At 45.3% G+C, this 23,436-nt stretch overlaps 1 protein-coding gene across 4 annotated transcripts; it reads right to left on the bottom strand.

Moving 5' to 3' along the window:
• Positions 1 to 225: 225 nt before the first annotated feature.
• Positions 226 to 18,673, bottom strand: CLK3 (CDC like kinase 3). 4 transcript variants are annotated; one of them, XM_033161333.1, is made up of 14 exons: positions 18,540 to 18,673; positions 12,770 to 12,921; positions 12,252 to 12,468; positions 9,759 to 9,852; positions 9,426 to 9,492; positions 8,259 to 8,375; positions 5,752 to 5,799; positions 5,224 to 5,396; positions 4,764 to 4,858; positions 4,273 to 4,402; positions 2,785 to 2,867; positions 2,132 to 2,211; positions 1,728 to 1,818; positions 226 to 746 (listed from the first exon to the last, which is right to left on the bottom strand). In XM_033161333.1, exons 2-14 carry the CDS (start codon positions 12,919 to 12,921, stop codon positions 561 to 563), a joined length of 1,533 nt encoding a protein of 510 aa, XP_033017224.1. In that variant the 5' UTR covers positions 18,540 to 18,673; the 3' UTR covers positions 226 to 560. The 4 variants fall into 4 exon arrangements, with proteins under 4 accessions (XP_033017224.1, XP_033017225.1, XP_033017226.1 ...); XM_033161334.1 differs by having other exon boundaries at positions 5,224 to 5,390; XM_033161335.1 differs by lacking the exon at positions 5,752 to 5,799.
• Between the last annotated feature and the right edge of the window lie 4,763 nt (positions 18,674 to 23,436).

The raw sequence follows: 23,436 nt of genomic DNA, 5'->3' as shown, positions 1-23,436 counted from the left end.
CTGCCCGATTTATGCTCCTCCAAAACTTTGAAGTGAACTGAACAAGCACATACCTGTGACAAAACGCAGGCAATAGCTAAGATTGCATTACCCACACAATATGAAGGAAGCAATTGGGGGCGAGGGAACAAACCTCCATCCTCTTTCCCTCCTTCATGCAGGCTTCTTGTAAAGCAAAGATGGCTGATAGCACAGCAAGGAAGAAACTACTTTGTAAACGCGCAGCAGAGATTGGTGGCAAGCTATAAAACCACTATTTTATTGTTAACAGAAAAATTCAGTAGGGCAGGGAGCAAAAATAGCTGGACACAGTCATACAAGTAAATTATCAAACAATATGAAACACTTTATTTGAACTTTACAACATATAAATATATGAGACAAATCTGTGCTTTTGGGTTGCTGTCTCTCCCCCCCCCACCCAGGCCCAGGGTCCACCTGACATTGCACCAACCCCTTGGAACACTGCTACAGAAGGGTCTCTGGAGTCTCCACAATAAATGTCAGGCCAGTCTTGAAGTATGTACACATCCTGCAGGAATCTCCACGATCCCCATCTGTCATCTGCTCAGGTCCCGGTTTGAATCTCGGCAACTCAGTCGCCTTTCCTCCGCAGATAAGCCAGCAAAGAACGGGTGGAGCAGAGCTTCGCCAAACGTGATCCGCTGGGCAGGATCAAACGCTAACATTTGCCTCATCAGACTGAACAGCTGCATGTGCTCAGCAGAATCGTGCAGCATGTATGTCTAGAAAAAGGAATAAGCAGGGGAGGAATTAGACCTGACATGGAGAGAACCAGAGCATGGGGTCATGAAGAGTCGGACACGACTAAACAACAACAAATGGAGAGAACTGGTTTAGTATTGTCCTGGAGTATTAAAGGAAACCAAGTTACATGATTACAATAGTGCCAAGCTCTATTATTTTGGTGCAAGGTCTAAACAATAAGGAGTTTAATAAGTCGCTCTCCCAGGACTTCTACTGTAAAACTAGTAGTGGCAGAGTAGCAGGCAACACAGAAGTGTCCCAAGTAGTCCTAAGACTACCCAGTGTAGTCCTGTACCAGCAGGGCTGCTCCTGCATCATGGCTGGCTGAAGCACACAAAGCCAGAGGAGCTCAGCTTTCATTGTTAAAGCAGTTCCAAGCGCTTCTGGCTATGGAGACATACCTTGGCTCTCCATCTCGGCTAAGAGAAACAGGTGTGCAAAGAAGCACCTGCCAATTGATCAATACACACAATTTAGGAAAGTCAAAGCATTTGGGGTTTCTCAAAAGGGGGGCAAACAGTAAATCATCAGTCACCACTAGTAGCTCCTTTTAGGGATGGGTTGACTAATTTCTCCATGCAAGCACACATTCACAAACTCTGCCCAGCATTATCAAGCAGCCACAAAAGTGAAGTGTCGCCCTCACGAAAAGCTCCTACCTAGTATGTGGAAAGGTGTGGTGTAGAAAAAAAGGGATGGGGAGAGGGGAACATAATTATTCCACTCTGTATCCCCACAAGCAGAAAAGATGGAAGCAGATAAAAGAAAGGTCAAGTAAATTCAGAAGATGGTGTTTCTAATGGGCCTGGCTTCCTGTTTCAAAGGCCTTGCTGAGAAGCAAGCAATGAGGATGAACACAGATGAGAGTAATTCAGCTTTCAGGTGCTCAGTTACAAACAAGTATCTGCATAAAGAGCTGCTTAATGCATTCTGACCAGAGCAGATCAAGTGGTTCTTACCTGCAATGGTTTGCAGTTTTCCTGGACATACCTCCCGTCAGAGGTGTTCTCATCCCATACCAGACTTCCCTTATGAAAGTACTTTTGTTTCCTGGGTGAGGAGAGACAGCTCAAATTGAACACACAAGTACTGGGCTGAGTTAGGCAAAAGAAATGGCATCTTTCCCCCAAGCAGTTGAATGAATCCACAGACTGCTTCTAAAAATGTACAGAGCACTTGAGTTGCACATCTAAACATGTCATCTACAGGCCTTGCTGCCTCATAGAATTTTTTTGAGAGCATAAAACATAGGAGAGTCAATATTAAATTGTCAACAAATCTCATTGACCTGATTTATTTGCCCAAAGTGCCCCTCCCTAATTTGGGGACCACCTATTTACCAGTCAAAACCAAGCATTCCTACCGTGTTTTGCGAATCATATGCTGTGGGATTGGGCCAAGGATCTTCTCCATCATCACAAGATGCTCTCTATTCTCATGAGTCTGTAGAGAGAAAAATATATGCTGAACTTAGCAGGGCAGCTATGGGGCTTCAAGCAGGAATTTTTCAATCCCTACCTGGAGAGGCTAGGGATGGAACCTGGGACTTTTCACATGCAAATCATAAGCTACAGCCCTTCCGTAGGCATCTGGCTGGCTGGTATGGGAGAGAGGATACTGGACTGGGCATGCCTTCAGTCTGGTTCAGCAGGGCTCATCTTATATACCTCTTGGGAAATGGTCACTCCATAAGGAGTGAAATGTATGGCAGCATTTCCAGGAAACTGGGAGAGGTGACCAGGCCCACTGTTCTCTCCAACAACCCCAGCCTTGGGGTTTTGAAATAAGTAGCATGCTAATGCCTAAAATGCCTTTTCAAGAGCACATCTAGATCTCTAGGTTTCAGCGCAGGAGCCGAACTGCAGAAAAACCTGGCATAGGGCCTGCATCCTGGTGGGGTCCTCCCTTTCAACAAATACTGGGCTGTGTGGTGCCATACATATGCAGCAGGTTATTCAGCAGAAAGCAAGCCACTATGCTGAATTGGTCCAAAAAGGAGTACAGCAATTCCTGTACCTGAAAGAGTGTGAATCCACGGTAGTACTCGAAGAGGATGCAGCCGATGCTCCAGACATCGCACGGCTGTGACCAACCCAGCTCTGCAAAGGAGAATACAGAATGAAGACTGCCGTTCTACTCTGTACCCAAGTGCCGCCATTTTGTTCTTCAGTTGCTAAGTAGGGCCAAGGAAAACCTTTCAGTGGTTTGCCCTTTAAAAGGGGGCTGAGGGAATCTACCAAAGGAAAAAACCACCAGGAGAAACTGCAACTGGGATGTCTGCTGAGCTCAGTGAAAGTAGATGGTAGCACATTCCTCCTTATGCAATCTCCCCCTTCCTGCCCATTAGCGGAAAAAGGTTGGATGATTAATGATGCCATTCTTCAGCTCCATAAAAGAAAGGAGCTGCTGCTCTCCTGTCTTACACAAGGTGGGTCACAACAGAGAGTTTGGAAAGAACTGCAAACTGACAGTGGGTGGGAATTCACATGCTGATGTGCATGTTCAGGGGAAGAGGGCAATGCGGGTCAGCCTGCATGTTCAGGAGGTGGCAGGTGGTCTCTGCGCAAGGCTGCAGGGCACAGCCATACTCCTGCATTGTATGCAGACAGTGTAGATATGCTCTGGCTACTATGCCCTCTGCACATCTTTGGGACTGTGCCCCTTACTGTTCAGTAACAGCAAGGGTGACTAAAGGGTGAACGCAATTGTGGTTAAAAAATATATTAAAAAAATACACCCCCAAAAAATATTCTTTGGCCACTTTGTAAGAATGTCAGTGGGTTTAAAAAGGACTGAGGAGGACTACATTCCCTCCACCCATCAAATGTCATCATGGTTAAATCAAAATGATCTTAAAGTTACAATTTTTGTTGTTAAGCGCCCTCCCATTTCCATAGAGTTGATAAAGGACTGCTTTTGTGCAAAATCACTTAGGGGTGATAGTGATGCAAGCCCTTACCCAAGAGGCCACGTGTTAATTTATAGTGATATTGGAAGTGGGGATTAGCAACATCTAAACTAGCACTTGCCTCTTAACCCCTTCAAGTTTACTCCCCACTCATCAAGATTATTTAAATGCGATGAAGTCATCACTTGCCCTCTTGAATGGGTCACACAGAGAGACTCTCATTTGGCAGAGTAAGTAGAGACTGAGTTCTGTAATTGGAGGCAGCAGACTAGAATCTCCAGTTCATCTGCAGGCCACAAAGTGTGTGCAAACTGCTGCAGTAAAGGTACAGATACCCCCTTACAGGGCTAGCTCACCCAAGCAAGCTAAAACGCAACCATTTGCTCTGAAATATGTTGCCCCCTTTTGAACCTTGATGCCCAATTGCTTCACTCCTTTTCATTTCAGGCATACTCCTCCCCACAAGCCCCTCTGACACGTAGGTTCCTCTTGTTGCTTATGCAAAGCAAACCATTTTTCAAAATGAGCACTCACCCACTGTTTTTTGAACTGATACACTCGACTCCCAAGAGTCAGAGCAGTTAATGCCAACTCACCCAAGATCACTTCTGGTGGGCGATAATGCCGAGTGGCCACAATAGTGGTGTGATGCTCGTGATCAAACGTGGCACTCCCAAAGTCTGCTACTCGGATACACGTGTTTCTGATAGACTTTTCCTCGCAGCTCTGTAATGCAGAAGACACACCCATGGTTACTGAGCTGCCTTCGAAAAGGTGGAGAGTTCCATACAGAAGGCCCTACATACAGCCTTCAGTGGGCCTTTCCTTTCAAAAATGAAGGAACTGTAAGTCTACAGACTTGGTGGTACATGTTCAAAAAAGCCAACGCTCCGCGTGCCAAGGAGCCCAGATTTCAGAAGTTGGAGGGTGTAACCCGTTCTCCAATTTCTGGGTGACCTGAGATGCTGAATGTGATCCTTGCCATCAGTCCCTCAGCTGCACCCACTTCCCAATACTCCCCCCCCCTATCTTTCATTCAAAAAGGGCAGGCTATTCTGCAACTTCTATGCTCTTAGGTGTAACCCACCTTTTTCTCGTTGTACAAGGTATCAAATTCTGAGTTTACAAACAGTATGTTTTCAGGTTTGAGGTCAGTATGAGTTAGCTGGTTGTCATGAAGAACTATAGAAAATGGGAGAGAAAAAAGAGGCTTTAAGAAGCCTTACATTCCTGCTATACACTTTGGCTCTCAAGCAAAGCCTATCTCAACAGATGTTAGATAGGACTAAATAGAAGTATAGAATCAAGATTCTGCAGACCCGAATGTTCCAGTGATTTATATGGGTATATAAATGATTTAAATAAATGCTCATAAAAGGTTGTGGGAAGGCAATATAAACTTTGCCTTCAAGTTTATATTGCCTTCCCAACTCAAGATATTGAAACAACATTAAGGTGGAAGCGAAGAAACTTTCGAACAGGCTTCCCCCCCCCCAAAAAAATCTCTTTTTCTTTTCCCAAGCAAGCAGAGCACATGCCATACTTACACTTCAAGGCATGGCACAGCTGGTAGGCCATGTGTCGGATGTGGGAGAGAGGGTATGGCTGGAAGTTATTCTCCTTCAAGAATTCAAACGTGTTCTTGCCCAGAAGTTCGAAAGCAATGCACATGTGACCATGGAAGTTGAACCAATCCGACATCAGGACACACAAGCTGGGCCAAAGGAGAGAAAAAAACACACAGTAGCTGGGATTGTGGCTCTTGAGGTCACACTGCCCATTCCCTTCCCTCGCTGAGGCTAGACTTGGGGGCCACATAGATGATTGCCTGTCTCATCCAGTTCTAGAATCATTGGGAGTTGCCTTTAAAATTCCATCCTCAGGCCACCCCTCACCCAGCAGGGCCCAACACACAACAGCACAGCCAGCGGCCCCATCAGTGTGAGTGGCAGGCCTGGGGAAAATGGGGGTGCAGGGAGAGTGGGAACACAGGTTATCTGGGGATTCTTCCTTCTCTTAAAGGAGGATAAAGATGTACATAACAGATGTATAACAGAGAATGTTAATGTTTGCACCTGCTTGAAAATCCATGAGTCTGAGAGTGGAAGCCCTGTTGAAAGCATCTGGGTAAGGACAGAGAGAGAAACAAAAATGACATTGTTGTGGCAGTATACTACAGACCTCTCAGCTGAGCAGAAGATATGGGTGATGGTTTCTTAAAGCATATTACAAAATGGTCACATAAGTTAGCAATAATGGGGGATTCCAACTATTCTGGCACCCCTTGGAAGTCTAACTTTGCTAAGAATGGAATGTCCAATATATCCTTACCATGCCCTGCCAACAATAGCATCTTTTGGAAGGCAAAGAAAGGAACAAGGGTATGTATAATCCTGGACTTTATCGTAACCCACAAGGGAGAACTGGTTGATTGTGTGAAAGCAGCAGGAACCTTGAGGAGAAGATGACCATAGCACCTTGGAATTTGTGATGGCAAAGGATGTAAAAATTGAGCGTAGCGGATTTCAAAAATCAAAGAAAGAAAATGGGTGGGAATTCTAAAATCCATGGCTAGAAATTCTAAAGGAGGGAGGAGCTCCAAGAGGCATGGCGCGTTTAAAAAACCGAAATACTGAAGGTACAACAGCAAACGATTCCAATGAGAAAGAAAAATGGGAGACATCTAAAGAAGCCAGTGTGGCTGCACAAGGAGCTTTCTCATTATCTGAGATTTTAAAAAGACATGCTTCGCTTGAGAATTGGAAATATAAGCAAAGACAAATGTGATACAGTAGCATGTAGTAGCATGGTGTCAGAGAGGTTAAAGCCCAGCATTGCCTGAGATCTAAAATGGATGCTAAGAACATTTTTAAAAGGGCTTTTTGGCTACATTCAGAGTACGAAGCAAAAGAAAAGTTAAGGTGGAACTACTCAGCTTCTGTTTCGCCTCAGTCTTCTCCTACAATGCAAATGTTAGAACAAATGATACGAGGAGGCACAAGCAGCTCAGGATAAGTAAGGAGATAAGAGAACATTTAGCTACTTCAAATGAATTCAAGTCTCCAGGGTCACATCCTGAAGGTGCTTGCCGATAATTCTTTTGAGAATTCTTAAAGAACAAGCCAGTTTCTGAAGACTGGAAATGGGCAAATGTTGTTGCCATCTTCAAGAGGTGGCCAGCCTAATGCTGAAACTAGGCAAAATTCCAAAAGCTGGTCTGTGAGTGTCTAAAATATATATATCTGAAGAAGTATCTGAAGAAGTGTGCATGCACACGAAAGCTCATACCAAGGACAAACTTAGTTGGTCTCTAAGGTGCTAATGGAATGATTTTTTTAATTTTTGTTTTGTTTTGACTATGGCAGACCATAGTCTACCTACGTGTAACTAAAAAAAATATGCACTGATTAAGACAAGCCAGAATGGGATCCATCCTGTTCAAAAAATTTAAATATGACTTGAAGATATAGAGGGAATGCTGATTAAATTTGCAATGGCATGAAGCTGGGAGGGTCAGCTATCATCACCAGCAAACAGAATCAAGATTCAAAAGTATCTTGCCAGGCTGGAACACTGGGCTGAAACCAGTAAGATGAAATCTGAGGTCAGTCCTCAAGTTTCACTTAACACGTATTCAGATGAATGCCTGCATGTGGCTACAGTTCCAATATATTCTGCACTGGTCAGGCTACACACCTGAAACACTGTCTCTAGTTCCAGGCATGTTTTAATGAGAAATTAGAGCCTGTCCAGAAGAGGGCAGTCAGAATGGAGGGGGTCTTGAAACCAAGCCCTATGAGAGTGTGGGGAGAAGCCGTGGCCTTCTGGATAACGTTGAAGTACAACCCTTATCAATCATCCCTGACCACTGGCCATGCAGGGGGTGGGGGGCTGATGGGAGTCCAACAATATGTGGAGGACTGAAGGCTTCCCCAGCCCTGTCCTACAAAGAATGGTGGAAGAAGCTGGGGATGTTTAAGGGGAGACAGGATAGCTATTTTCAAATATATAAAGGGCTGCCATGCAGAAGATGGAGCAAGCAAGGGGACGAAACTAGAACTAGTGGGTGGAAACTGCAGGGAAGGAGGTCTGGCTGAACATGAGAAGAAACCACTTAAGAGTGACAGCTCATGGACAGTGGAACAGACTGCCCTGAGAGGTGGAGGGCTCTCCTTTGTGGGAGATGCTAATCAGATGCTTGGGTGGGCATGTGTCAGGCATGAGCTAGTTGCATCCTGTACTACGGATCTTGCATCAATCAGGGGTTGGACTAGACAATGACTACGTACGTTCCTCCAAAACTGAATTTTAATCCCATGACTTCCCGCTTCCCCCTGGGATGCATAAGCACCAAGCCCTAACCCAGGCACTTAAATATCTATGTTTCAAAGTAATTAACAGAACTGCACCAACCAGTTTCTAGTTTCCAACTATTCCTGAGGGGAGAGGGAAGGTGGTGATCCTCTGCTTCCCCTGCTTTCATGTTCTACCACACTGAGCAGACTGACCAGAGTTCACCCCTGGACCCTTCCTTTAGGAAAGGAGCAGCCAATCTCAACCCAATCCCAATGGCAAGACTTACTGTTTATTTTCTTTGTCCTTTTCTTTAATTTTCTTTAGGACGTTAATTTCTAGTCTGGCCGCTTCACGGTATTTTCCAACATTTCGAATGATTTTCAGAGCTACCAGAGACTTGCCTCTACAGAAGGGGGAGGCAGACAGGGAAAAATGGAGCAATGAGACGCAAGGAACAACAGCAGAGATCTCTACAACTGAATTCTAGCCTAACTCTTGGTCACACAACAAAATTCTCTGCAATTGCTCCCCATGGGGCCAAAGATTAAAGAAAGAAAAAAGAAGCAAAGCATTCATAGTTACATTCTTTAGTAAAGGTTCTGGATATGACTAGAGTTTGAAAAAAGGACCCAGGCTTTAACTTGCTCTCCTGCTCATTAGGCATGGGTTGGATCCAGACTAAGTGAGCTGAACTCAGTTCCCACTAAAATCAATGAAACAAGTTAGCCATCAGTCCTACTGATTTCATTGGGCATTCAGTTCAATTAACTCAGTCTGGATCCAATCCAACAGGGTAACATCTGGTACAGCCAGGCCTATAGAGCTTAAGTGAGCCAGGGAACATATTTCATACCAACCTAGGCACACTCTTTCCATGGCAGGGAAGTATTTGCAGATGGAATGAGAATGGATTAATCTCCAGGTCCTCATGCCACTTGCAGCCACTGACCTGCCTCAAGACAGGTCAAGGGAAAAAAACTTTTTTGCTCAGAAATTTTACATACTGTTTGTGTTATTGTCTTGCTTGTCTAGAGTTTAACTTGGTTACAACATATACTGCTGATCCGCTGTTTTAATGTTGCTCTTTGGTTCTATTTGTTGTTTTAACTAGGATAATCATTAGGCAGGAATTAAAAGCAGTGCAGAAATATTGCACAAGGGGAGTGAGAACCAACCAAACCAGATATTCTCTACCCCCACTAGGTGGTAATTCAACTAAGTTTTATTCACAGAGCCACTGAAATTTATGAACCTAATTTTGTCATGTTCACTAATTTAAATAGGTTCACAATCCACAATTTTTATCTGGAAAGGGCTCATTAACTACTATGTACCCCACAACTACTTCTCTCATGTTCTGGAGCTCATTACCACAATGCTCTTTCAGTCTCAAACCAATCCAATAAACCCCAGTATTCCTTGACACAAGAGCACCAGGTACTGGATAGCTTACCTGGCATGGTCCACACACTCCACAACTTTGCCAAATGTGCCTTCGCCCAGGCTCCCCACAATTTCATCTAGGAGAGAAAACAAAAGCAGATGTGAGCCCTGGAGACTTAATGAGTGTGTGAGGTCCTGCAATTTCACAGCATTCAAGTCTCAAGAAAGGCTCTCACTGCTACACTCTTTAACACACAATTGTCTACTTCCTGTTTCAAGTATTTACTGTTCAGTCCATTTATAAGCAATAAACACTAGAGACCCCTCCCGTACACTGAGAGCGATCTCGTCTAACATGGGGATAGAAAGTAGAGAGGTAAAGTTTTACGAAAGGTGGCTGTACATCGCTCATGGAGCCAATCGCCGATCCTGCACACCAGGTGACCTTCTTTGTCATCTTCCACGCTCCTGCTGCGCTTATTGCTCTGTTGGCTTCTCTGTACACACCGCCCCCCGAAACGCCATCCGACCAATCGCACACAGCGGGCAGTTCCGATTGGCAGATTGAGTTGTCATTCAGAGGCGGAGAGACGACGATGCGTCGGTGGTTGGATTTTCCAGATCCCAGCATTTCATAAGGCACACAGCATATATAACGATAGGGATATTGCAAGGGACACGTCAAGACACAAACCGACTTCAAAACAAAAGTTTAAAAAACAGCTACAGGTATGTAAAGAAACTCTGATTAGCTATGGAAGGCAGGCAGGCAGGCGCAGGAGCCTCGCAGCAGCAGCAGAACCACGCGGTCCTCGTGTGGGGAGCAGCGGCTGGGATGCTCCAGCCCCTGGGCACCCTCCTCCCACAGAGAATTACCATCCCTTCTTAACCACCAGGGAAAGACACAGCAAGCAGCGCAGAGAGGAGGACTCAAGGACAGTAGCTTCTCCACCAGCATCTGGGACAACGGGCAGCCCAAAGGCAGTTGGGTCAGCAGCTCCCTTCCCCACCCCAGGCCGCCTCCTCCTCTTCCTCCCATGAAGCCTCTCTCCCTGCCTGCCAGTTTCTGTAAAGCCCCTCTGATTCCAGCATGATCGGATTTGGGTGTTGCTGCCTAAAAGAAACCACTACAGATCTGACCCTTCTATGTGCTTGCAAGTCTGACCTGTGCCAGATCAGTTTGCTTTCACTTCTGAGCTGAAATCAAGCCTAGAAGAACTGTAGAAACAGTGGCTGTATCCTGATTCAGAATCAAGTATGTCTTGTGGTGCTGACAAGCATTGTGTGAAGCATCAAAATCCAACTAGACCCCCCCGCCCCCCAGGCCTCAAGAAAACATCTTGCTTTCTCAAAGAGAAGGAAGGGATGCAAAATCAACCTGGCATTGCTATTCACTTCTACTGAAGTGGGGAGGGTGGGGAGAACAGCCAAGTAACCTGAAGGGTTCCACTACCGTGAATAATTATTCCAATCCCTGATTCCCCCCCCCCCCACTCCACTTATAACCTTTCAAAATAAAATGAATTGCAGTCTCCCTAGGCTGAGTTGCAAAAATAGGTTACAGACTCCAGGCCTGCACTTCCTTTCACCTCCCATTCCCTTCCACTGTAGAACCACATACAAATCCTGAAAGAGACTGTCTGAAATGGAGAGAAGTTGAGACAAGATCCTTAAAGAAGGTGTACAATATTGAAACAGTTTAAGCCGCACCAACCAAAATCCATACCCTTAGCACTGTACAAACGTAGCTTTGGGATAAATTCCAAGAACAGGAATGAGGGGGAAAGAGTGGGGTTAAATGAGAATAACCTCAGCTTTACAACATAAGCAAGCTTGACTGAAAAACAGAGGAATAGAAGAGATTGTAGTGCGTTCCAGACCAACAACAGAACTCATATCACATCAATGTGCATAAAACTGCACATTGATTAGAGCACTGACAGGTCTGTGACTCAATGAAGCAAAACTGGGTGTGTGCTTCCAAGACTCATTCCCCTCGGGTATCTTTCCACCTTTTTCTTTGTGGTTGGGGTGAGTGAATGGGCAAAGTCTGTGGGCTGCTTGGGAATTCTAACAAAAAAATTATATGAACAAAGGAAGATGATATGCATATGTGCTGCAATCCAAAAAAAAACCAAAAACCGCAACCCCCCCCAAAAAAACTGAAGCCAGTACAATCTGCCATCCAACAAGTCAGATGCAATCCACCAGCCATATATGGAGACCTCTCTTGGGGGTGCATTCTTCAGCCTCTCTTGGGCTGCCCATATACAACTTGTGGGCTGCAGCGACACAAGTTGTGCAGACTCACTGCCATGTGAGGAAGGCACCATCTTATACCAGAACTGTTCACCCATGAAGGGTGTTAGGAGAGGAAGGTCTGCAAGCTTAAAAGTCCTGAGAAATTAGTCTGACACAGCTTGACCTGGCCCTAGGAAGGAGAGGGTACTGGCAGAAATGCCCTGCTGCATCTGCAAAGGCAAAACTGCTTTGTGCCCCTGAACACAACCGCTAAGCAACACAGGATGTGAAAGTTGAGAGCAGAGGGTTATGTGTGCAAAACGAAGGGTGTGGCACAGCCATTCTGAGCCACGTGCACCAATGTCCCCCCTCACGCCCATATTGTCACTGATGCCATGTCTGGCTTCTCTCCCTCCCAATGCATCCTGAGAAACACACACAAGTCTCAGACGCTAAAATTATTCACAGCTGCATCGTCAAGACTAAGAACAGCTAATATAACCAGTTATCACACAAGCAGAAGAAAAACTTAACTCTGCATTGAGGAGAAAGACAGGGGATTAGAAGTACTCACCCAGTATGATTCAAAGCTGGAAAAAAGCTACAAGTTAGTTAGGCCCTGACCAATCCTGATCTCATTTTGGATGATACTCACCGAGGAGGTACTGCTACAAGACCTGGTCCTGCGTTTCCGGCAGCGATGCTGGTGCTTCCTTGTCCGGTGGCGCTCTCTGTCTCGAGATCTCCGGTGGTGCCGTGAACGTCGTGCAGCGTAATAGTCTTCTCCAAAAGATGAGCTTCGCTCTTCAAACCTGTAGACATCACTGTCATCTCTGTCTCTGTATCTTCTCTGGTAGGGCATTCTGTCATGGCTGTGTGGCAAATAAAAACCTGTGATTAGGAAATGAGAAAGGTACCCTGGGGGTGGGGGTGGGGGACAGGAACTTGTGCAGCAACCCCAGTGCAGTGCTGTGTGTAACCTGCACTAGACACTGCTTCCTGTCATTTCACTGCAGGGCACAAAGTGAGTCTTGTGGTAGCTGTAGCTGCAGATACACAGGACTAGAAGGGATCTGGATATCTACAATTCCAATTTAGAAGGACCATTTAGTACCAAAGCAAGCATTCACCACGCGGGTATAACTGCTTGTTCCAAGATAATCCCTTGCTCACCTTCTAGACCGTGACCTCCTTGACAGATCCCGGCGGACTGGATATCGTGTTCTTCCATCATGTTGCTCCCTGCTGCAAGACCGCCTCCTTTTCCACCTGTGGCTCATGTAGGGCTCCTGCTCTGGGGAGTGGTAGCGTTTACAGTGATGCATCTAGACATACAAGGAAGGCACCCGTATGAACACCAGAACAACCTCTCCAGCAAAACAAGCTCATCCCGGCAATCTTCAGCAATCCTGGCCCACAACATTTCACCACCTTTTACAAGCCTCCCAAATCTTGCTGTATCTTAAACATCGTGTTTTAAAAATACCTATGAGAGAACCAGGCCGGTGTGCTATGAAACACAGGAACGGTCATTTCAGTGGCACTAAAAGGGCCTTTGTGACATAATCAACAGCTTCACCAAGAGCTATCTAGTTAAAGGAATACTACCTATTTACCCCCAACCCATTTAGAAAAGTCATAAACAAAGTATACATGGGAAAGGTCAGCAAGAGAGCCGTAAGATGAGCAGTGCAAAGGGGCTGCCACTTTGGAATTCATTTCTCACCAGCAATCCTATTTTAGAAGTTATGCTTATGCAAAGCACTTTTAGGACTGCAGGTTAGATCAGTTTCATTACTGCCTCTACCAGCTTCTGAGAGCATTTCTTACGAACCCTGCAATTACAGACTGATATTGCCAAGCCTCATGAAATAAAATAAACTGGATTTCAAGTATTTTTATCCCAGCTATTTTCTCAATGTTATTTACAGCATATTGACAGATTGAACAAATGTATACCCCACCTTTCCCAACAGTTCAAGAGGTACAAAACGATTGTTCATTTACAGCCCTGCAGTCCATGCACATTTCTCAACATGGAAGGTTACACCATAATGGTATACGTTGCTAGAGATGGGAAGGCCTGGGAAAAAAAACCGGGAAAATTGTGGGGAAATCTGGGTTTTTTCCATTTTTTCCCAAAGCCGTCCCCCCCCCCAGAAAAATTGAAAAAAACAGTTTGATATAGTTTGAATATTCCACACACTTCCCCCCAATTTTTTTGTTCCCCCCCAGGCCTTCCCATCTTTAGGTTTGACATCTGTACATTATTGAGTTTCAAATTCTTCCTAACCAGCAATTTCGTGTTTTACTAAACAAGATGAAATGCAAGTGTAAATTATAGTACTTTGTAGATAGATTCTACAGTACTTATTAAAGAGTGTGAAACAAGTTGTCTCTTTTAAACACAGCACTTGTTTCACTTTCCACGCTATCTACGAAGTTACTAGAAAATCTAGCTATCTACGAAGTTACTAGAAAATAAATGCTTGACCAAATACTAAATAGATGCCTGAATTGGAACACGTGGCAAAAAAAAGTTCATTTCCTGCTCAACAAGGATATGCTGGTCACAAAGGGTGGTTCTTTAGTTATCAATATAACTTAGAAATCTAATGTCTGCCCAAGTACTGTGCATACAATTGGAGTTCCTATGTATGTGCATTAGCAACCCAAGAGAACAAAGTGTTGGCTATAGAATTTAGTAAAATTTGGAATGTTTCCTTGGGCAACTTCACTTAATGATTTGAGCCTTCCCATCAACTTGTGTACTTTCCCTCTTCTGGCTATTTTTGTTTAATAAACATGAACCTTTAATAATGAGTGGAAACCCAATCTGCTTTCATTTAAATACTTGCCATGGCTATTTTATAGATGTTTCTACATTCAAAAACTAAAATGTTTCTCAGTAAGATTATTTATAAAAAAAATTATATACTGCTAATTCACAAAACATATCAAAGCAGTTTACAACATTAAACGATAAAAGCCATACAATAAAAGCACAAAAATAAAACAAGTTAAAAGCAAAAAAATGGTTAAAAGCAAGTATCAACAAACTATTGTGGGAGATGTACTCTTAATTGCCTGCATAGGCCTGGCAGAATAAAAAAGTTTTCAGCAGACATTTAAAAGTTGGCACAGAAGACACCCACTAAATATCTATTGGCAGGGTGTTCCACAGGATGGGGCTGGTGGCACTAAAGACTTGGTTTCTCACTGTTGTCAAACCAGCTTTGCCAACTTGGGGAAAGACCAAGGAAAGATGCTCCTGCAAACTGAGCTGGGCTATAATCAGACCCGAGGTACCCTAAGCTGTTCAGGGCTTTGTAGATTAATACAAGAACCTTGAACCTGGCTCAGTAGTAAACTGTCAGCTAGTGCAGCTGTTTAAACAATTGTGTCACATGTTCTCGGCCAAAGGCTCCCCATCAGCAGTCAGGCCACAGAATTCTGCTGAATCCAGCCTCAAGATTAAGAAAATGGATGCAAGGGGTGTTCAAGAAAATGCAGCTTGCTGTGCTTTTTGGTGATCTAGAATATTTCTTTTGTGATCTTTTACTTTTACTGCTATCACCTATGATTTAAACTTTTTATTAAATATTAGCTTCCTAGGGCTGGAAAAAAAACACTTTCCTATTGAGGTACTGGGGCTAAACAGACCCCAATTAAGGGTGGTGGTTTCTATAAGCTACCCTGAGTGCAGTTTCTGCCGGAAGAATTGATGTAAATTATTTTTAACAAATAAATAAAGGCAGCAGTAAAAATCCCACCAAACTTAAAAGCTAACATTTATGGCACAAGCCTTTATGAAACCAGATGAAAGCACTCTAGTACCAGTGTTCGAAATTAACCAGTCCTTTTTTGCGACTCAGAAGCACCACCTAGAGACCAGGTTGAGATTTCCAGTCACCTGGTTTGCTACTGATTACAGTATTTCCTCTCTGCAGGAGAGCCAAGGGCAGCTTCTGACAGAAAGGCTTCTGATGTGCTGAGAAGAGGGAACTTTTCCATTGTTGTAAAATTTCTATAAGTAAGCAAACTGGAAAGAAGCTCTTTCACACAGTTGCAGGAGGGGAGATCTGGCTAATTTTACCCCCCCCCAATAGGTAATGGACTGCTTCTTTCTTGGGAGAGGGGGTAAGCAGGTAGGCTGGCTGATTATTTAAGGGGTTTCTATTGGTGATCTTGCTTCTCAAAAGTGAAATGGCTCTAGCAGTACTGTATAGCAATGCTTTTTTATTGCTTTGTCTTTCATTTCTTCTCATAATAATAATTTTTGCTGGCTTGTCCCCTTTATTTGGATTCTGCTGCATTTTTTTCTAGGAATGCAGGTTGAGCATGAGGATGGGGAGAGCACACTGGAAATTGTCCCCTTTATTTGGATTCTGCTGCATTTTTTTCTAGGAATGCAGGTTGAGCATGAGGATGGGGAGAGCACACTGGAAATTATGACAAAAAGGAGCAGGGTTCCTTCCTGTGTACCTGCCCATTCTGAAGTTTGATTGTGCGTATATGTTGGCATTTTTAGTATGAAGGGAGGAGTGTAAATAGAATAATTCTTCTATCTTGAAATAGACAACAAAACCATTGTGGTCTAGTTCTTGGCATCTTTCTAGCCTTTCCTTTCTTCACTAGCAGCCTCAAGCATTTCTGTTTCAAATGTTTTCATGTGCAGGAATAAACTTTTATTTGGGTGAGATGGGTTCAAAATTGAAGCATTTGGGGTGGGAGGGGTATTCACAAACAAAAACTTATCTCCTACATGCATTTCTAAAGTGGCTAGCAATATTTGCAATGGCAGTAACACTGTTCTCTACATGGTTCAGAGGTGATCATTTTCCATTCCGTTCACAGAGGTGCTATGTGAAACCCAAGTATATGTATCCCTTCATACCAAAGTACTGTATGCATGTGCTTGAATTTCACAGAACACCTAAGTGGATGGAGTGCCCCAACAACAGACAGCTCTGTGAACCGACTCATTTTTTTTTTATCTTTTAAAGGAAAATGGCCTTGCCAGGTAAGATTGACATATCAATGTTGATCAGCTGCAGCAGCCCCCAGAAAGTTCATCAGGAGGGCATGAGGCTGGCCATTCACTGCATCTAGTCATCAGGTATGCTGCATTTTTAGCCAGCACAAGCAACAGTCAACTCCTCTCCCATGAACTTGTATTTTAAATGCCACCAGAGCTGGTGGCAATGATTCACAAGAAAAAACAACAGCACTACATCCACACACACAAAAATACTTCCATTTGTTTCCCCAAACTCTACCATCAACTTCATTAGATACCTGCAATTTCTAGCACTTAGAAATGAATCCTCCCTCTTTATATGTACGTGATAAAAGATTTTAAAAATTATAAACTATTTCCCTGGTTGTCCTTAAATAAAAAGTTTCTGACTGTAGTTCACATTAATATACTGGCCTTGAAGAACTGATCCCCCTCCCTCTACTCCCTTTCTCTTGCATGGCCAGTCTTTCTAGTTTTAAATCTGATGGGAAGAATGGCCTGCCTCATTCGCACCCTCTCTCTTAATTGATGTGAGTCACCATAGAAGGCAATAGTTGTCTGATGTGGGATAAAAATCTAGCAAAAGTAATAGAATTCAAAAACACCCCTAAAATTGCATTTGTTTATCAAAGGGCAATGGATATGCCCTACCACCAATGACCCCGAGGACCACAACTCCCAGACTATTTAATCACCACCTTTTTAAAGGACTGTAATTAAAGGGTTGTATTTTTATTTTTTAAAAAATTCCACTCCTTGTTTTTGGGTAGGTGTATTAAAACTTCAGAATTTTTTGTGCTAAGCTGGTGCTCAAATTAAGGGCTGGGGGAGGGCTCCAGTGACAGCTAGACTATGGCAGAACCCTCTTCTCCCTTCGCCGCTCCCACAATTTTGATTACTGGGTTAATACTAAAAGCCTGTCAGATTTAATACACCCCATCCCAAAGTAAGAAGTGGATCAAGTTTCTGAGAGGCAGGTAGGAGCAGGGTAAGGCATCTGGCTGTCCTCCAGATATTCCTGGCCTACAACGCCCAACACAGTCATCATCCTCCTCCTCGTCCATTGGCCATGCTAGCTAAGGAATGAAGGGCGATGGGAATAAACCCTGGAGTAAGGAGAGGAAAGCTGTAACAGGCAGTGACAGAGCATCTGCTTGGCGTGCACAAGGGCCCAAGTTCAAACCCCTGGTGGGGCTGGGGGAGTTCCTTGCCTGAAACCCTGGAGAGTTAGTTGTTGATGCCAGTCGGTGCAGACAATACTGAGCCAGATAGAGTCAACAGTCCGACTCGGAATAAAGCAGCTTCCTGCACTCTCGTTTAAATCGGCCCCTTCTTCAGATCCTTGAGGACTAGAGCCTTATTTTTAAAGGAAGGGCCATCGCAAAAGCAGCTGTCCCTATTCCTACTTGGGAAGGGCCGCAGCTCAGCAGCCGAGCATCTGCTTCGCATGCAGAAGGCCCCGGGTTCGATCCCTGGCAGCATCTCCAGGTAGGGCTGGCAATCTCCCTGCCCGAAACCCTGGACAGCCGCCAGTCAGAAAGCGCAGGGCCACGGAGCCGGAGTCTTCCTTCCAGGGAACTCGGGGCCAGGCAGGGGCCTGTGCTTGCTGCGTTCCAGCCGCTTCCCGAAGCGGAGCCGCAGAGCCACGCCCAAGTCCCGCGAGACTTCCTCCTGGCACCGCGAGACCGCGCGGCCTAGAGCCAGACGATAGCCGCTTGCCCACCGCCCAGGGGTGGTCGGGACGAGGGGAGAATGATGGCGAGGCGGAGGGGCGTGGCTTACTCGAAGCCCCTCCCCCTCCCGCACAGACCGCAAAGGCTCGGCCCGACCCGACAAGGCCCGACACAGCGGGGCCTGAGGCCTTCCTCTCCCGTCGCTTCTGGGGCTCATTACACCACCACCACCCGCCCCTCCGTCCCTCACCGTTGTCCCGCGGCTCCTCCGACTCTCCTGGTCCCGCTCGTTCTCCCCTTAGCAGCGGCGGCGGCTGAAGCGACAGAGCGGAGGCGGCGGCGACGCAAACGGCACCCTGCGCATGCGCACTCTGCCGTCCTATGCGCCGAAGGGAGCCGCCGCCGTGCGGGCTAGAGCGGCCGACGCTTCTTTTTCCTCCTTTCCTTGACGCGACGAGTCTGAGGAGCGTGGGTCGCTCTATCCGCGGGACTTTATGGTGGAGGAGGAATGCGGCAAAGAGAGAGATTGACCGGAATTATGTGGCGACAGCTATAGGCAGTCCAAGGGAGTGCGGGCTAAAGAGGTTACTGCGGAGACTTCCGGTTCGCGATTATGCATTAAAACCAGCATTTAAAAATACCCTAACAGACAATTCTGATTAAAAAGGCAAACAAACTTACATTAAAACCACAGTTCCCCAAGCTGCCTGTGTCGTGTGCCTTTTACCTGGCTGCCCCACCTCCCACCCCATAGCGCCCCTGACCCAGAGCAGGAGTGACCAGTTGGACCAAGACCATCCCTATAGAAGGGGGGGCGGGGCGGAACCAAAGCAGCTGGACAACTTATTGCAGGCTTCCTCAAACTTGGCCCTCCAGATGTTTTGAGACTACAATTCCCATCAGCCTTGACCACTGGTCCGGGATCATGGGAGTTGTAGGCCAAAAACTTCTGGCGGGCCGAGGTTGAGGAAACCTGAGTTGTTGCTGCCCCAAATTGGACTCTAGCACTTTCAGAAAAAACTTGACCAATGAAGGGAGTCAAAGTTTCAGCTGGAAAGTGATTCTATACAGACGCAGCATCCCTCCATGTGCAACAGAGCATCAACTACAGTGGCATCCACAGAGCTCGCTTGTGCAACTTTGGAACAACATTTCCCCATAAGACTGCAATTACCGGTATTGTTCTTGCTGTTGTTATTTTATTTATACCCCCAGCCACTCTTGGCGGTTTACAGCATATCTGTACTCTGGGGGAGGTGGGTGGGGACGGAAATATTTGTTAGAGACGGATTATGGTTTCATGTTCTTTTGAAAAAAAAATTTTTTTCCCAGTTACAAAAACAAACAATTCAATTCATTCGTCTCCAGGTGTTAAATGTATGGCTTGTAAATACATTGGGTTAGCAGACCTCTGACCATCCCAGTCGCCCTCCAGTGTCCAAATTCCAGTGCACAGGAGTATGTTATTTATTGATTTAATTTACTTCTGTCTTGTTTTCAACCCCAATCCATTAGCCGCCATCCATCCTCCAACCGCCTCCAGGCACTCACACAGGACCTTCACTGCCTTCACTGGTTCCGATTTAAAAGAGAGGTAGAGCTGGGTATCATCCGCATATTGATGGACACCCAGCCCAAACCCCCTGATGATCTCTCCCAGCAACTTCATGTAGATGTTGAAAAGCATGAGGGAGAGGACGGAACCCTGAGGCACCCCACAAGTGAGGACCCAGGGGTCTGAACACTCATCCTCCACCACCACTTTCCGGACATGGCCCAGGAGGAAGGAGCGTAACCACTGTATAAGGTTTAAGGCTTTATAGGTCAGATCCATCACTTAGAATTGGGCCTGGAAACTAATTGGCAATCAGCGCAGTCAGGCCAGGATTGGTGTAACCATATTGTCCCAGTGAGCAACCTGGCCACAGAATTCTGCACCAGCAGAAGCATCTGATCTGAACTGTCTTCAGAGGCAGCCCTATGTATAACGCATTGCAGTAACCTAACCTTGAGGTTACCAGAGCATCGACAACAGTAGTTAGGCTATCCCTGTCCAGATAGGGGCATAGCTGGGCCACCAGCCGAAGCTGATGGAAGGCACTCTGGGCTACTGAGGCCACCTGAACCTCGAGTGACAGCAGAGGATCCAGGAATACCCCAAAGCTACATACCTGCTCCTTCAGAGGAAGTGTAACATCATCAAGAGCAGGTGACCTCCCACCCATCTGGTCTAGGGAACCACCCACTAACAGTGCCTCAGTCTTATCTGGATTGAGCTTCAGTTTGTTGGCTCTCATCCAGTCCATTACCAAGGCAAGACACTGGTCCAGCACTTCCACTGCCTCACCTGCAGATGTGAAGGAGAAACAGAGCTCAGTGGCATCAGCATATTGCTGACAACATACTCCAAACCTACGGATAACCCCACCCAGCGTTTTCTTGTAGATGTTAAGTAGCAGGGAATAAAACTGAGCCCTGAGGAACTCCATATGAATGCTCCATAGGGCTGAAAAGCACTCCCCGAGCATCACCCTCTGGGGGCGACCATCCAAGTGGGACCGGAACCACCGCAAAGCAGTTCCACCCACCCCCAACTCAGACAGCTGCTCCAGAAGGATACCATGGTCAACCTCGGCCCTCCAGATGTTTTTGGCCTACAACTCCCATGATCCCTAGCTAGCAGGACCCGTGGTCAGGGATGCTGGGAATTGTAGTCTCAAAACATCTGGAGGGCCGAGGTTGAGGAAGCCTGGTCAATGGTATGGAAAGCCACTGAGAGGTCAAGGAGAATTAACATGTTTCCCTTGTCTCTCTCTCTCAACAGAGGTCATCATACAGGGCGACCAAAGCAGTTTCTGTGCCAAAACCGGGCCTAAACCCCGATTGAAATGGATTAAAAAAAAAAAATCAGTTTCCTCCAAGAGCATCTGGATCTGAACCACAACCAAGTATCCTTGTTTTCACCTACAGAATGTTCAAGGGTGTGTCATTTCTATTGACACACACACAAAAACACCCTTTCTCCTCCCTGCTATGGCGGCTCCTCCCTTTTTGAGAAGTGTCCCACGTTTCACAATGGCCAATTTATTAGCAGGCCAGAAGCAGGCACTGTCCCGTTGCCACCACAGTTTCCATAGCAGCAGCTGCCCTGCTTTTTGTCTTGGCATGGGATATGTGTTTCCCCACAGAAAGCTGGTGCAGACAGAAGAGAAAAGAACATATTTGCAGGCCTCTCTCTCAGCACTGGGAATTCAGAGTTACACCAGCATGCTTTGTCAGGAGGTACGGTAAGTCTAGAAAAGTCCCAGAGTTCTGGGCGCTTCATTGCTGCAAGCGATTTCCCCCTTTAGAATGCTACTTGGGCTCACTTACTCAAAGCAGCTGACCTCTGGAGCAGCTTACCTGTGAGAATCTCTAGATGGGTCTCAGAAGGGGTTGGTACAAGGATGATCTTGTCTTTGCAAAGGGAGTTGAATGGCCACTATTTTGAATGGGGTTCAGTCACATACCAGTAGATTCAAGTGGCACAGTTCTTTTTTTAAATATTATTTTACATTTTTATATATATTTGTTATCATTTAAGATAAACAATTACAATTATTAAATATACAGTTACTTAAATGTAATTGCTTAGCCATTAGTATATAACTAATACAAACATATCCAATGCTGTATATGTAACTTCATACATCTACCACTTTCATTTGTATTTAGGGACCAATTCAAAGAAAATCAGCCATGCTTAAATTCCACCGAAAGTAATGGGATTAATTTAATTGCAGTGGGCTTGTCCCATTGATTTCAGCGTGATTTAGACCACACTTACCAAAGATCAGGCCCCTCTGAAGCCAATGGGACTTACTTCCAAGTAGACATAGATTGAACTGTATTGTAACACATTAATTTTGCCTGGATTAAGTGGCACAGTTCTGGTTCCTTGGGAGATCTTGTGCAACAAACCTGGTTCCCTGACCTTTTGCAGTCAGGAAAGTGACAGGGAAATATGCTGGGAAGTGTGGGATAGGACTTCCTTTGGTGCAATGTCAGTTTAAAGCACCCCTCCAGGAATTAGAGTTTAGCCTTCACAGAGCTACAATGCCCAGCAACCTTCACAAACTACAGTTCCTAGAATTCTGGGGGAGGAGGGGAGGGATATAAAGGCATGGTATTTAACCCCCCCTCAAACAAATCAGAATGACTGCTCAGTAAGCAGGTAATCTGCAAGTGCCCTCACCTTCGCAAGCTGATTCTTGCACACCATTATTCTGCTATTTGCGATATCCCTTGGATTGCACGCTGTTTGAAGCAGGAATTGATTTCAGGATGTCAGTAATGGATATGCCCATGCACAGTCCTCTGGGAGGCTTCAGAAAAACAGCACTCATTATTCTTTAAAGTGTTTTGCAATGACTTTGAAACCCACAATTTTAACCACTGTGCATTGTGCAACTGTGCAATTCCAAGGAAAAAACAAACACAAACATTTTAAATTGTCTTTAAACAGTTTTTAATTTACGTTTTCCATGCAAATTCTAGAAATATGCCTTTGAAATAGTCACCGAATCTGACATTTTCAGTTCCACATAGGTAAGTGTATCTGGTAAAGGAGATCATCAAAATACAGGGATGGATCCAGCAATGTGGATTCTGCAAACGCCCTGATGCTCAGTGTCTCTCAGTGTTGAACAGTTTAGTCATAAGGATTCCCCAAGTTCCAGGATTGTGGAAAAATCTCTATAGGCTGGGAAAGACACAGCTTCGTGAGATCTCTCATTATGAACCTTTTTGGGGGGGGGGCTATATTTGGTAACATGTCTTTTAGATCTCACGATCTTCCTGGATCTTCTGCCATTAACTTGGATCCATAGATCCCAATTCTGGATCTGTGTCTAAATCTACACAACTGGAGACAGACAAAAGGACTCGGCTGTGACCATTCAACTCTTCACCATGTTGCTCCAGAATTGGAGAGGATTTGCAGGCTTGCCCTCCCAGCACTGTCCTAGCAATAGACATTTCCCACATGGCTTCGCAGAAATTGAGTCCTTGGGATTGCCCAGCAAAGTTTCAGAAAGTTCTAGAAGGAACCATAAGCCCTCTCAACCATTTTCTGGTGCAGACCTGAAGAGGATCAACATGGACATGGC

The sequence above is a fragment of the Lacerta agilis genome, chromosome 9 (assembly GCF_009819535.1).
Source record: "Lacerta agilis isolate rLacAgi1 chromosome 9, rLacAgi1.pri, whole genome shotgun sequence".
NCBI lineage: Eukaryota > Metazoa > Chordata > Lepidosauria > Squamata > Lacertidae > Lacerta > Lacerta agilis.
Note: the sequence above shows the minus strand (reverse complement) of the source record. Positions and strands in the feature narration are given on the sequence as shown.

Bases quoted from the DNA above. Each gene is read 5' to 3' on its own strand.
- CLK3 (XM_033161333.1), bottom strand. From the start codon at position 12,921: ATGCATCACTGTAAACGCTACCACTCCCCAGAGCAGGAGCCCTACATG. The intron at 2,868-4,272 runs GTGAGTTGGCAT...TCTCCTTTGCAG, and splicing joins CCCACCAGAAGTGATCTTGG to AGCTGGGTTGGTCACAGCCG. The intron at 1,819-2,131 runs GTAGGAATGCTT...CTCCTCACCCAG, and splicing joins CATATGATTCGCAAAACACG to GAAACAAAAGTACTTTCATA.